Raw genomic sequence first — 12,700 nt, forward strand, 5'->3', positions numbered from 1 at the left:
TACTACTACAGGTCTCGTGGAATCACATGGCAAAAAACAGTATCATAATGATAGTTGTATATCAGTTTCTGAGTAAAGTATTTAAAACAGACCACACCTAAAAATTACCACTGCAGCATTTAAATTTTGTGCTTTGTTCTTTCACATCAGAGCATTTTGGTATGCTACACAACATAAAAGTTACTAAACCAATTCAGAGAATTTTTGAAATCTTGATTCTGTAAATTTCACAAACAGATAAATCTGCCTACAGTAATAACTGTGTCATGTGTTTTTCTTGTTAAGGCCTTTGTCCTACATTTTGTTCATGAAAGTTTCACTTGTTTTAATTTTAAACAATGTCTCACTAAAGTAATCATGTCCCTCTGAAGACAGGAAGGGAAGAGATACAGGAGCCTGTTTCTTTAAACCCAAAAAACCTCAGTGCTTTTCCCAGGAACTAAAATATATTTATAAATATGACATGTAAATGCAGTTTCCTTTCAGCCCATGGTAAAACTGCTTAATAAGAAAAATTCTAAATACAGCTCATAATGGAGGAAAAAAAAAAAAAGAGCAGAAAAATGGTTGATACAGCCCCTCTGACTAAGCTGAAAAATTTATGGATGCTACTAATATTTGTATTTCAGTTACATTTCCCAGTCCACTTTCCTCTCATTGATTCTGTCATTTCATTGCCCACTTCCTCATAAAATGGACCTGACCTAATAAAGATAGCAGCAGTCCTGGATCTCCTGGAGCAGGTTACATACTACAAGCATCCACTTTATTCCCCTCTCCAGATGAAAATACTGCCCCAGGGAAGATCATTGCTTCTACTGAGCCATCTGGTTTTCTGCATTTTACTTGGCTCTCTGGAAACACCTAACCTTAGCCCTCTTCGAGGTAAGATGAACTACAAGTTAGAGCAGGCAATGATTTTTGTCCGAGACAAAATCAGTGTGTAGCAGATGTCAGCGTTGCTTCCTTCTCCTTATACCTCCCAAACATCCGAGGGCAGTGGAAGATGCTCGGAGCAATTTAACAATTAAACGGGAGATGAGCGCCTTCTGGTATTACCGCAAAGGGCTCCGGGCAAGGAGGTAGCCAGCCGGGCTAGGACAGGCTGGGATATACGACAAGGGAGGAGGCAGGACCAGCCTGCCGAGGGGCACGCCAAAGGCGCACGGCCCGACCAGCCGAGCGGACCGACCCGGAGGGAGCCCGGCTGCCAGGGCAGCCCCGCTGCGGGGCGGGCGCAACCAACCACCTCCTCCTCCGAAAACAACCCCAGGCGTGCCCGAGAAGCCTCTGTCCCCACGCAGGGGCTCCACTCGCCTGCGAGCAGGGAAGGGCCCTCCCCATGGCCCCAGCAAGGCACGGCTCGGCGGTGCCCGAGGTGCCCGTGCTGCCCCGCCGTCGGCGGGGGCCGAGGAGAGGCTTCCACCTACGGGCAGCTTCGCTCACTACAGGACGCCGGGCAGCCCACTCTCGCCGGGCACCGGCACCCCGCTCCCTCCCCGCCTCCCCGCCCACCGAGCCCCCGCGGCCGCCCTCGAGCCCAGGCCGCTCGCCGCCGGCAGCTTTTTCCTCCGCCCCGGGCGCGCCGTGAGGGGCAAGCGGCCACCGCCGCCAGCTCACGGCTCGTACCTCGGCTGAGATCCAGAGGGACGTTCTCCTCGCCGCTGTCGTTGCGACCTGCGGGACCGAGGGGAAAGAAACGCGTTAGGCTCGGTGGGGAGGAAGGAGATTGAGAAAGAGGACGGAAGGGCACGGAGAGGGCGGCCAGGCACCGGCGTGGAGCGAAAGCCGGCAGGAGGGCGCAGCCGCCCGCCGCGGCCTGCCCGGGGCCCCTTACCTCGGATGCGGAGGTGCCTCAACGAGCGGGCGCGGAGACTCACCGCCATGTTTACGGCCCCGCAGTCACAACACCGGAAACCTCGCCCGTTCTCGCGAGGAGAATTCCGCGGAGCCGCTGCTGCTGCTGCTGCCGCCGCCGCCAGAGCCGGCGCCCCCTCCCCTTCTCTCTCCTACCCTCCCTCCGCCCTCTCGCCGCGCCGGCGGCAGGAGGAGAGCGGGGGCGGCTGAGGCGAGGTGGGGCGGGGCTGCTGGAGCCGGGGTTGCTCGACTGCGGCCTCTTTCCCCTATTGGAACCGTGCTCGGGCCCTCCGAGCCAGGCGAGCGGTGGGAGCAGGGGGCGGGCCTCAAATGCTGGAGGGCTGATGGAAGCAGCCGCCCTGTCAGCCTGCCCGGGGTGGTGGCGGAGGCCTCCGCATGCCTCGGGTTGGGCCTGGGCCGCGCTGGCAGCGGCTGAGGGGGAAGCAGCGCCCTGCGCAAACCCGCGCGGCCCCAAGGGCTGCGCCCGCCGCCGGGGTTCACTGCGGGGCTTCTCCTCAGGCCGCCTCAGAGACTGAAAGCGAAGGGCAAGGACGGTGACGGGAACGGAAAGGGCAACTGAGGCGGCTTCCCTCCGCCCCCGCTGCGCTAGAAAAAACGTGGAGAAATGCCTCCTTTTCCTGCAGAGCTTGTCCTGCTGGGAACTGGCTTCCTATATAAATGCTTCGTCACCACACGAGCGGTTGTGGTCTGACAAGTGAAATTCTCTTTTTTTCTCTTCCTCTTTGTCTTCTCTTCTTCTGCTCTCTTCTTTCTTTATTTATTTATTTTTTAATGAGGTTTTCCCTCATAGTTCCTTTCTTTTAAGCTACATTTGCCTTGTGATGAGATGGTAATTCACACAGATGGGGCACTGCTTTGTTCAGTGGATGTTTTCTGCAGGCTGCTTTGTGATAACTGGAGTAATTAAAAACAAGGAAAAAAGTCCATCCTTTCATTCCTTTGTTGACCCACTCCCTGTGGGTCTCTGCTGTTTCAAGTGTGGATCTGATAATTTATTACCTTGATGTCTGTTAAACTTACCTGGTATAGAGCACGTGTGTATATATATACACACACACACACACACATATACACACACCACTCAGGAAGTACTCTTTCTGCAAGGAATGGTATACTTCTAGGTACTTGGTTTTTTCCCTTTCTAGGCAGAAGTTTAAAGCAGGACATTGTGTCCTGACATTTTGCACAGCCATAACCCATGCAAGTTCTTGCACTCAGGCTTCCCAAGTTCTCAGGAACAAACCAGAAAATAATAATTCAGTTGAACTGTGTAAGTCACCAAGCCATATAAAAATAACTTAGCAATCTGTCATACAGTGCCCAAGTAAACCAAACTTCCTTGAATCATTTTATCAATATACCTCAGAGCTGCACTTTTAAATATTATATCCAGGGAACACTCGACTTCCTGAAAATGCCAAATTAACTACTTCTTGTGGTAGTAATTTTGTATCCTGTTTACTACAAATTCTTCTTGGATTAAATTTCACATAGGCTTTGAGCATTGGTCCCCTATAAAATTTCTGGGTTGGATTTAAACTTGCAATCTCTGCATAAAATGATGTGGAACTTCATGCTAAATGCTAGTGTTGTACAGCTTGTTTTCTTCCCTTAAAAGTCAGAGCCACATGATGGATGGATTGTAAAACAACCAGATCATCTTCCATCAAGGGGGATTAAGAAACAATTAATGTTTAAACTCCAGAGTTTAAAACAAAACATTTTAAACAAAACATTTTAAACAAAACTTTGCAGCTTTGTTCCTGGAGGCACCCTTTAATAATCAAAATATTTCAGTTAACTAGTTGTGTTCCAGATTTCTGGTTTGTTTTGGTTTGTTTGTTTATTTGTTTATTTCCCCCCTATTTACATTTGAATCCCACAATCAAAATTGAGGCTGTCTCTGATAACAACACACAATGCCATGATGTCAGTTATAGGTGGCAACCCACAAGGCTACACCGAAGGTAGTTACAGGTATAATTAATATTTGCCACAATTAGGAAAAAAAAAACCCAACATTAAATAGTTAAGATTTCATCTGGTGAAATGGAAAATAATAAATATGCATTAACCTTAACTTTTCCACCTAGATATGTAGGAGCTCCCCCTCAAAAAACAACTCAAAAACCAAAAAACAAATTAATAAAAAACCCACAACTTCCTCCCCCCAAAGTCCCATGTTGAAAGTAAATCTGTCCTTTAAAATGTCATTGTCATTGCCTGTATGAGAGGCCCTCACCCTATAAGAATAGAGAACATTTTGGGATCTGTTTTTTGAGCTTTTCCAGTTTCTGGTCTCCCATTAAATGGAGGAAAAGACTACTTAGGAAAAGATAAAACATAAGCTCTATTTTCTGAAGCCAAGAAATATTTTTACAAGAGCCTGTAACAACAGGACAAGAGGTAATGGCTTTAAACTGGAAGAGTGTAGATTTAGGTTAGGCATTAGGAAGCAATTTTTTAGATTGCCCAGGGAAGCTGTGGCTGCCCCATCCCTGGAAGTGTTAAGGCCAGGTTGGATGGGACCTTGAGCAGCCTGGTCTGGTGGGAGGTGTCCCTGCACATATAAGGGGGAATAGATGATCTTTAAAGTCTCTTCCAACCCAAACACTTCTATGTTTATATTATTATGATTCTTTGAATATTGGCAATGGAGGTATAAAAAAGGAAGGCACAAAGAAATCATCACTGATAGAATTAAGTATTTCAGAAGCTAATCAGTGGCTGAATAGGATAGAATGGTCTTCACCAAAGATGACTGAACCAATATTTGAATGATTAGATACTGGTTTATCCATTTGGTATTGCAATAATCACTTGACCTGGTTTTTCTTTTATAAAAAAAATCTCAGACTGTAAAAATGTCTGCCTCAGCAGCAGCTCAGTCACATAAAGAACAAGTGCTGGTGGGTGTTTGGTTTTGAAGTTCTACAGTTTGAGACAACCAAATCCAGCTCATCAGCACATTTTTTGCAGGTGGACAAATAAGGCATATCAAGTTTTTGGTGGGTCTGTAGTACCAGCACTCAGTCTGCAGTAGCACAGAGGTTCTGGAGCATAGCTGCACAGTGCCTGGGCTGTGGGCAGCCACACATTGATGTCCTCAGACCTCTGAGTGCCACACAGATGGCATAAAGCAGTAAGAGCCTGCACATCACATCACCATCCAGTGATAAGAGCAATCTGTGGGAGGATGCAGCTGCAGCTCAGGGCTTGTGTGCCTGTTGTGCAATGAAAGGTGTTAGAATCTGCTGGGGAGAGGGCTGTGCTGCAAGATCAAAGAGACTGAGTCTTCAGATAACACGGGAAACAAGGGGAGAAATGTGATCCTACTACCTGCAGCCTAATCTACATAAATCAAAGGCCCTTAATAAGCTGTGTTTGTGTCTCAATAATACAGCAATGAGCAGAAATAGGAAAGATCCTTCCTCCTGCCTGCAATTTCAACTGTCTGCTGGATCCTCTGGGCCAGCCAGAGGATCTGAGAAAATACGAACGTGGCTAGAGTTTTTTGTTGGAAATGTAGAAGGATTTGGGATACTGAGAAGGGCAGAAGTCTATAAACACATTATGAAAGCATGGATATTGCATAGTACACTCTTCTGCTCCCTTGGCAGTCCAGCTGACTCCTGGAGTTGTTTGGGGGGGGGGCACTAGAATGGAAACCCTGAAAATAGGTACTGGGCCATCTTTGAATGGGCTTGAATTGGTCCTGCACAAATGTGACAGTAGAGACCATCCAGGTGTAGTGCCCAGGAACATTTATTCCTTGACACAAAAAAGTGACTAGTATGGTCTCAGCTAAAGTGCCTAGGCTCCTTTTGGCTAAAGCAAAAGGGTGGGCTGCCAAACTGCTCAGATTAGGACAGTGGAGAAAATGAGTTGAGCAAAGAGGACCCCAGTGTGTAACCACTGGGTTTGGGTGGATGCTGAATATTTTTTGTTGCAGAGCTATGCGTTAGGGGTTTTCTTTGTTCTTTTCTGAACTTCTGTTCACCAAATAGTTTGGAGGAGAAGCAAGGCACAATTTGCACATTGTTCCCCAGGGAGGCTGTTTCCATTGGATTTGCTTTCTTGTGGTGTGATTGCTTTGCTGGCAGATACAGAATGTTCCTGGTGGATTCCTATGATATGCTTTTCAAATACAATCCAACTGGTATACTTCTACATATATTGTTACAGAAAAGGAATTCTACAGATACTATTTGTAAACGCGGTATGATGGATTTACATAATTTCATCAACATAGTACCCTTAAATCCAAACAGAAATAAAAAAGCTATGAATTATGCTCTGAATTGATTACAACTGGGTAAAATGTTAGTATCCAGTAATGAAAAAAACTAGAAATGAACATACAGTGCCTAGCAGAAAACTGTGCAAGGGTAGTAATAAGCAACACACTAAAACAACAACAACCAGCTGCAAAATAACAGAATGTAAAGTGATGCAACAAGACTTCCTAATCAACTGGGCAGACTGCTAACTGGATTGTTAATTAGTGCAATCTCACACTTTGGTGCCCATTCATGTAAAATTTTTCACAGCATTCTGCAGTACATAATCCTATTGAAGCTGTGAAAAGCAACAGGTGTGGAATTTGGGAATGGTTAGCATATTAATTAGACCTGGGGAAAAAATCTTAATCAAACCCCACAGCTGTTAAGTGTTTCAATCCAAATAAAATCCAGCAATAGGCCTGAAGATGTGTGTAAAGGTAATTTTTCATGATACAATTTGAAATCCATAGGGCAGCAGAAACAATTTTTTGTAAGTCGTGTCTTAAAAAAAAAACAAAACAAACTAAAAATGAAGAAACACACTAGTATTGTTCAATTGTTCAAGTCTGGCTAACATTTTCATAGAAATCCTGGTATCCATACTGAAATAGGTGGATATCTGAGACACTGTGCAGTCAGTGGCTATCATAAGAACAGACTTCAGTTTCTTATATGAGTCGTGGCAAGTAGTTTGAACATTCCTTGCAATGCAGAAAGGAGCAGAAGGGATGAGATAGAAAAGCTATCCTTTTTTAGATTTAATTTAAGCTGGCAATGCTACGATTTACTTATATAAAGTATCCTAACTTCAGTACTGAAAAAAATTTCTCCCAGTTACTGAATACAGAATGATTGGCCTGATTTTAAATGCTATGGGATAAACAGTGTAGAACATAAAACACAAGAATTTTAAGTTTTCTCAGTGGTTGGTGAGTGATAAAACCTCTGCTGGTACCACTTGCAGAGTTAGGAATCTTGCCCCAAAAATGAGCATTTAAACAGAGTAGCTTTTAAAAATGGAATAAAAATAAAAATTCCAGGGGCATGAATGCAGAAATAGGGGAAGAGTTTAAAAGGGTGACTAGAAAGGAGCAAGGGAGAAGAAAAGCAAAGGACAGAATGCCCATGGTCAGAGGACCAAGGAAGAAGGAGCAACTGTAGGGAACAGGAAGTAATCAAGAAGGCAAGCAGAAGAGTACAGAATATATGTCAGGAGGTGAAGGGAGGCAATAACAATAAAAAAAAATAAGGATGTCTTTGTATCAATACAGAAGAAACTAAGCTTACCTGTGTGTGCTGGGAGGTATGTGATAGCATCATCCACTGCAGAACATAAAACAAGCTGAGATTCAGGAGAAGGGAAGGGAGCTTGGCAGAGTGTCCCTTCTGTCAGCAAGAAAAGGGGATGGGAGCCCTGTATTCTATGCCTGTGTTTTGTGTACATATTCCAGCTGAACTGCATCCACAGGGAAATGAAGGAGCAGGCAGCTTTTCCTCCTAAGAACTTGAAAATCAGGAATGAAGCCAACAAAAGAATTAAAAAGCAGGGGAAAAAAAGCCAGTGCTGAATTTTCTTGTTTTGGTCTCATGGTAGGATTTGTCGATATTACTGAAGTAGTCCAAATTGTATAGTGTTTCTTAAAACCCTTGGTATCCACGTAATTCACATTTCATTAATGTTTGTGTTGACATTTTGCATACTTCCGTTCTGCCTAACAGCAAACATTTTAAGTTTAAGCAGTATTTATGTGTCTCTGTGTTAAGAAAGTAACCATATCTTTCCATATTCTTTTCAACAAGGCCCACATATAAAAAGCCTCGAGCAAGAAACACTATATGCTTAATAACAGCTTAAGCCTTTCCTTCAAAGTGCTTTAAAAGGAGGCAAATACTCATAATTTAAGAAAATAAATACATGTTCAGGAGCCAGCTAGCTAGAATGAAACACAGAGAAGAAAGGTTTTGTGAAGTCCATGTAATTTTGCCACACCCAGGGAAAGAAGGGAACCTGAGGCTGTTGCTCTGCAAAAGGCTAGGACAGGTTGCAGTGGCATTCTGCAGTACCGTGGTTAACCTGAGATACATTCCAGCTGGCTAGGATGCTGGAAACTGCTTAGGATGACCCCTCAGCTGCACAACGACCTTGTTTGTTAAGATGGGCTTAGTAGTCAGGGCGGAGAGCTCAGAGGGCTACACTGCTATTTTGGGTGAATGGCTTCTGATAAATTTTTTCAGAACTGGTTTGGATGCCTCAGCCTGGTGCATCCCCAGACCAGATACACGTAAGTGTTTAACGCAGGCAAAAGCCAAAGACCTGACTCAAAACAAAGCAAAAAAACTTGCTATCATCATGGGAGTTGAGAAACAGCAAGTGGTGCTAAGTGGAGATAAAAATGTGGGGCACTCAACTCTAAAATTTGTACCCACTTTTATTATGTTTCATAATAATAAACTATTATTTAAATTTTCATCCGTTTACCCTATCTGCCCCACTTCTATTCCTGTAAATATAGTGTATTTAAAATACACGTTTTGGATGCTAATCCTTTCCAGACACGAGGTGTTTTCTCTCTTCTTGTGTTTAACCACAAGCAGAAGAAGAGAAAATAGTGTCCTAATCTATGGAAGTACTAAAACCATGATTAATTTAGCTTCAGCGGTTTGGTTTTATATCTTGGATTAATGGCTATGTACCACAAACTGTCCTCTGTTCATGCCTTCCTTGCATACATTATAAAAGGGAATAAAATGTCTTCCTGTCTCACAAGATAAACAGGAATCTGAGATATCAATGTGATTAATGGAATGAGAAACTAATAATTCTGGCTACCGTGTAGGCATGGGAAGATTTTCACTAAATAAAGGAGTGGCCAGAAACTGAGCAAGCAGGGCTGAACAACTGCCTTTTCTGTTAACTCTGATCCAGGCCATGCACTAAATGAGGTGGCAACCCTGTGGAAAAAAAATACTCAGCCATCATATAATTATAGACTGTGCACATGGTTAAAGATGCATCTACACAAGGAGGCAGAGATGGGGCTGTGCAAATACAAAATAATTTCCTGCACCCCCTAGCACTGGAGTGCTGTTGTAAAGTTACAGGCAAATGCCTTTCCACTGTTGGATGGTCTGGGGCTGCTATGCAGAACTCACCAAGGTACCTGTACTTTTACAGGTCCATTGGTTTCCTCAGAAGTTGTCTTATTTTACATCAAATATACCACATGCATGCACACGTGTACACATACACGTTTGCACCTGTATCTGTCATGAAGTAATGTGCAAGGAGTTATCTAAATCACACAGTGAATCTGTATTCCTCGACTGAATTCCCTTCCCCTTGCTAAAGCACTAATCTTCACAGTTGTGGTGGATTATGCAATGAGATCACACACAGAGGAGGGTTTTGTTACCACCGTGGGAGGGGTAGCCAAGGGATCTGCAATTATGTGGATCAAGAATATAAACCTCTTACACAGGAATGCTCAGGAGATCAGCTGCATTCCTGCAGTCCAGAGCCTTCAGTAACAGCAGAGAAATGCTCAAAGCTCCTGAATTAAAGAAGCCTTTTTTGCCCTCGAATTTTTGTTTTGATTAGCCTGTTTACTGGAGCAGAGTAGAGGTACAACACGGACAGGAAGCCAGCTCTATTTACCTTAACTGGGGTGTTCATGCTGAAGTCTAATTTTTATGTCAATATTTTGATGTTTTCACTGCTGAATGTTTTAGCAGGCACATCGAGATACTTAAGGTTTATAGACTTAGTTTGGAGAGGGGAAAAATAATGAGAGCGAGAACAGCTTTCCCTTTCTTTCCTTCTGATTTTTGAAAGGTACCAGGGTTTCTCATTCTCACTTGTAATTTATCTTATCGTACAGTTTTTATTAAACTGCCTGAGTATAGATTTTCCTGTTTATATAATTTTTTGCTTATATTTCACTTTCTGGATAGTAATTACTGACCAACAAATTCCACATTGTAATCGTTCTGCCTTTGCAGCAATAATGAAGTTGATTTTCACAATGTCAGCTGCTCAGTGATCATTTTCAGACATTATTTTTCAGCTATGGTTATTCTACTTCAGCAGAAGATTATGTATACACCATTTTTGTCAGTTAGCACATCTTTATTTAGAAGAAAGAAAAAAAAATCATCCAGAAAGCAATACTAGTAAAGTAATGAAAAGCTAAAAAATGCGAGTAATCTTCCAGCGTGTAGTACCTTAGAAATACATTTCAACAGACTGTAGCAATCCCAGTATATTTTAAACTTTGCAAAAGACCACATGGATTTTTAGCTTGAAGTATCATGAATATTTCTTTTGATAATTTAATGTATCATAAGATCACTTCAGTCAGTATAATCAGTAAGGAAACACAGTACCTACTACACATCAAGGCTAAGAGCATCGCAAAGCTATTCAAAATATAGGATCGAAAAATAGGATATCACAAAGAATACAATTAACTTCTTTTTCAGGGGGAAAAGAGGTTTGTGTTATACTAAATCCTTTAATACAAGATAAACTATATTCAAAAGGAAAGTTGCTTTGTTAGTCTTACTGCAACACATTAACTTTTACTATCAGTTAAAACTAAAAGAAGACTGAGAATAAATTTTAAAATTTAACACAATCCCCCTTCCCCTCCCCCCCCTTTTTTTTTGAGATGATTAACCATCTAAAGCATGAAACTATTTATCCTGTTGCTAGGTAATAAGTGGTTGTGTATTTCTTGATGTCTAGGTTCCCTCTCAGATCTCTAGCATATCATTAATTTGATGCAAATACACTATTGAATCCCCTTGAAAAAAAAAATAACTGGCAGAACATAGCCAAATAGCCAGACATATTAATCGTACTTAATATACAAAGTCATGTTTTAAATTCCCATGCTGGTGCTGATGTTTGCACATAAAATTGGTATTTGTATGCCTGGATGTTGTTTATGTAGCAACTACAGAACCAGAAACTCAACTTTTAAATACATCTTTTCAGAGTATTATCATTATTTTTAAAACAGTATAAAATAGCTTATAGGCTATGATTATCACTAGTTAGTTTTACATTTGATATCCCCATTCCTCCTTAGAGATTTACTGCTTTTTGAACCACCATAAAATGCACTTTTGTAAGATGAAATCCCAGCTTAGCTGAAGGTAAATCTAAAACTTGTTGAGCCAAATTTTGTTTAATGTTTATAAGCTAAACTTGTGAGCTTGCTACATTTCTCTTGTTTGCAGTGCACCTTACTTCCCTTGAGCACTATAGAAGACTTGATTATCAGGAGGAGTTGCTTGCCACATTGGGTTTTGGTTATCTTGTGCAAGGAAAAAAGCATCATGCATTACAAATACATGCTCCGTTTTCTGCACGTGCTCACACATGGGAGTTCAGTGTAAATGCCTTTTCATTTCCAGTAAGCTCTGATATATAAATGCAAATTGAAATATATTACTGATTCGTCTGTGCATTTTACTTTGGTTTACTGATTGCTTATTCAGGTAACAGCAACTTTTACAAATGTTGTTTCTACAGTGGGTAAGCATGTTGTTTAATAGGCAGAGTAAAATCTATTCTCAGGGTCTGTTTGCCTCTGTATCCTTCACAGACAAGCACAGACCTCTCTGGTTGTAGGTAATTGAAGAACTGTTGTCTATGGACTATGTGAAAAGGAAGTAGAAAAGTATAACCTTAAATATATTCCCTGAATTTTAGTTGCTCACATAAATGGCAATACAAATGTCATACAAAGCAATGGATGGCAAAACCCTGCAATCTTAAAAAAAGGTTAATTGTATAGAAGACTGTAACTGATGTACTCATCTTTAATGACTTCTGTTGCTTTCACAATGTCCAAAATAGATTTTCATTTTCAATGAAGCTTTACTTGCACAGAATTCTTTATCAGGCATTATCATAGATGCAGCCTGAAATGGAAATGAAATGCAAAAATGTTAGTATTGTGTAGTGCTTCAAATCAAGGATAAAGTTATTTGTTGTAATTGAATATAGTTACAGTATTTTTTGAACTGTTCAACATACCATCACCGATATCATCATAAATCTCACCATCACTGTGAGTTAAAAAAAGAAAAATAATGTGTTAAAAACTGATACACGAGATACATTTTACTATTTGCATGCAGACAGAAAATAGTGCAGCAGATGGTTACAGATGTGTTACCAAGCAATTAATTTCCTAATAAAGAAATTGCAACCTTTGTGATAACAGAACAGTGTTGAGCCAGATGATCAGGCCAAATGATAATCAGTGAAAGGTAGATCTGCATATATTTCTTTCTAAAGTGAAGGGCTTACTTATTAAAGGGTTGGTGTTGTAATTAAGTTTTTAAGTAGCTGTTCTAAGAAACTCATAGAAATATGAAGGGATCTACAGAAAAGCTGGAGAAGGACTTTTTACAAGGGCATGCTGTAATAGGATGAGAGGTCATGGTTTTAAGCTGAAGGAGGGTAGATTAGAATAGCTGTTAGGAATTCTTTAGTGTTACGGTGGTGAGACCAGAGAAATTTTGGATGC

The 12,700-nt window shown here is 41.8% G+C and overlaps 2 protein-coding genes across 4 annotated transcripts in view; both read right to left on the bottom strand.

Annotated features, from left to right (window-relative positions):
• Nucleotides 1–2,029, bottom strand: part of RICTOR (RPTOR independent companion of MTOR complex 2) — an 88,443-nt gene extending 86,414 nt beyond the window's left edge. Inside the window, exons 1-2 of one of the 2 annotated variants that reach the window (XM_071730639.1) lie at nucleotides 1,838–2,029; nucleotides 1,630–1,677 (exon numbers count right to left, since the gene is read on the bottom strand). In XM_071730639.1, coding sequence (XP_071586740.1) covers nucleotides 1,630–1,677; nucleotides 1,838–1,886 — 97 coding nt within the window. In that variant the 5' untranslated portion in view covers nucleotides 1,887–2,029. The remainder of the gene's footprint in view (nucleotides 1–1,629; nucleotides 1,678–1,837) is intronic. The other variant, XM_071730641.1, reaches the window with a different exon arrangement.
• A 9,225-nt stretch (nucleotides 2,030–11,254) lies between these two features.
• Nucleotides 11,255–12,700, bottom strand: part of FYB1 (FYN binding protein 1) — a 42,490-nt gene continuing 41,044 nt past the window's right edge. For both annotated transcript variants that reach the window (XM_071730648.1, XM_071730650.1), the window contains 2 exons: nucleotides 12,205–12,236; nucleotides 11,255–12,089 (listed from right to left, as the gene is read on the bottom strand). In XM_071730648.1, the coding sequence (XP_071586749.1) occupies nucleotides 12,067–12,089; nucleotides 12,205–12,236 (55 nt within the window). In that variant the 3' untranslated portion in view covers nucleotides 11,255–12,066. The remainder of the gene's footprint in view (nucleotides 12,090–12,204; nucleotides 12,237–12,700) is intronic.

This window comes from Heliangelus exortis, chromosome Z, assembly GCF_036169615.1.
Source record: "Heliangelus exortis chromosome Z, bHelExo1.hap1, whole genome shotgun sequence".
NCBI lineage: Eukaryota > Metazoa > Chordata > Aves > Apodiformes > Trochilidae > Heliangelus > Heliangelus exortis.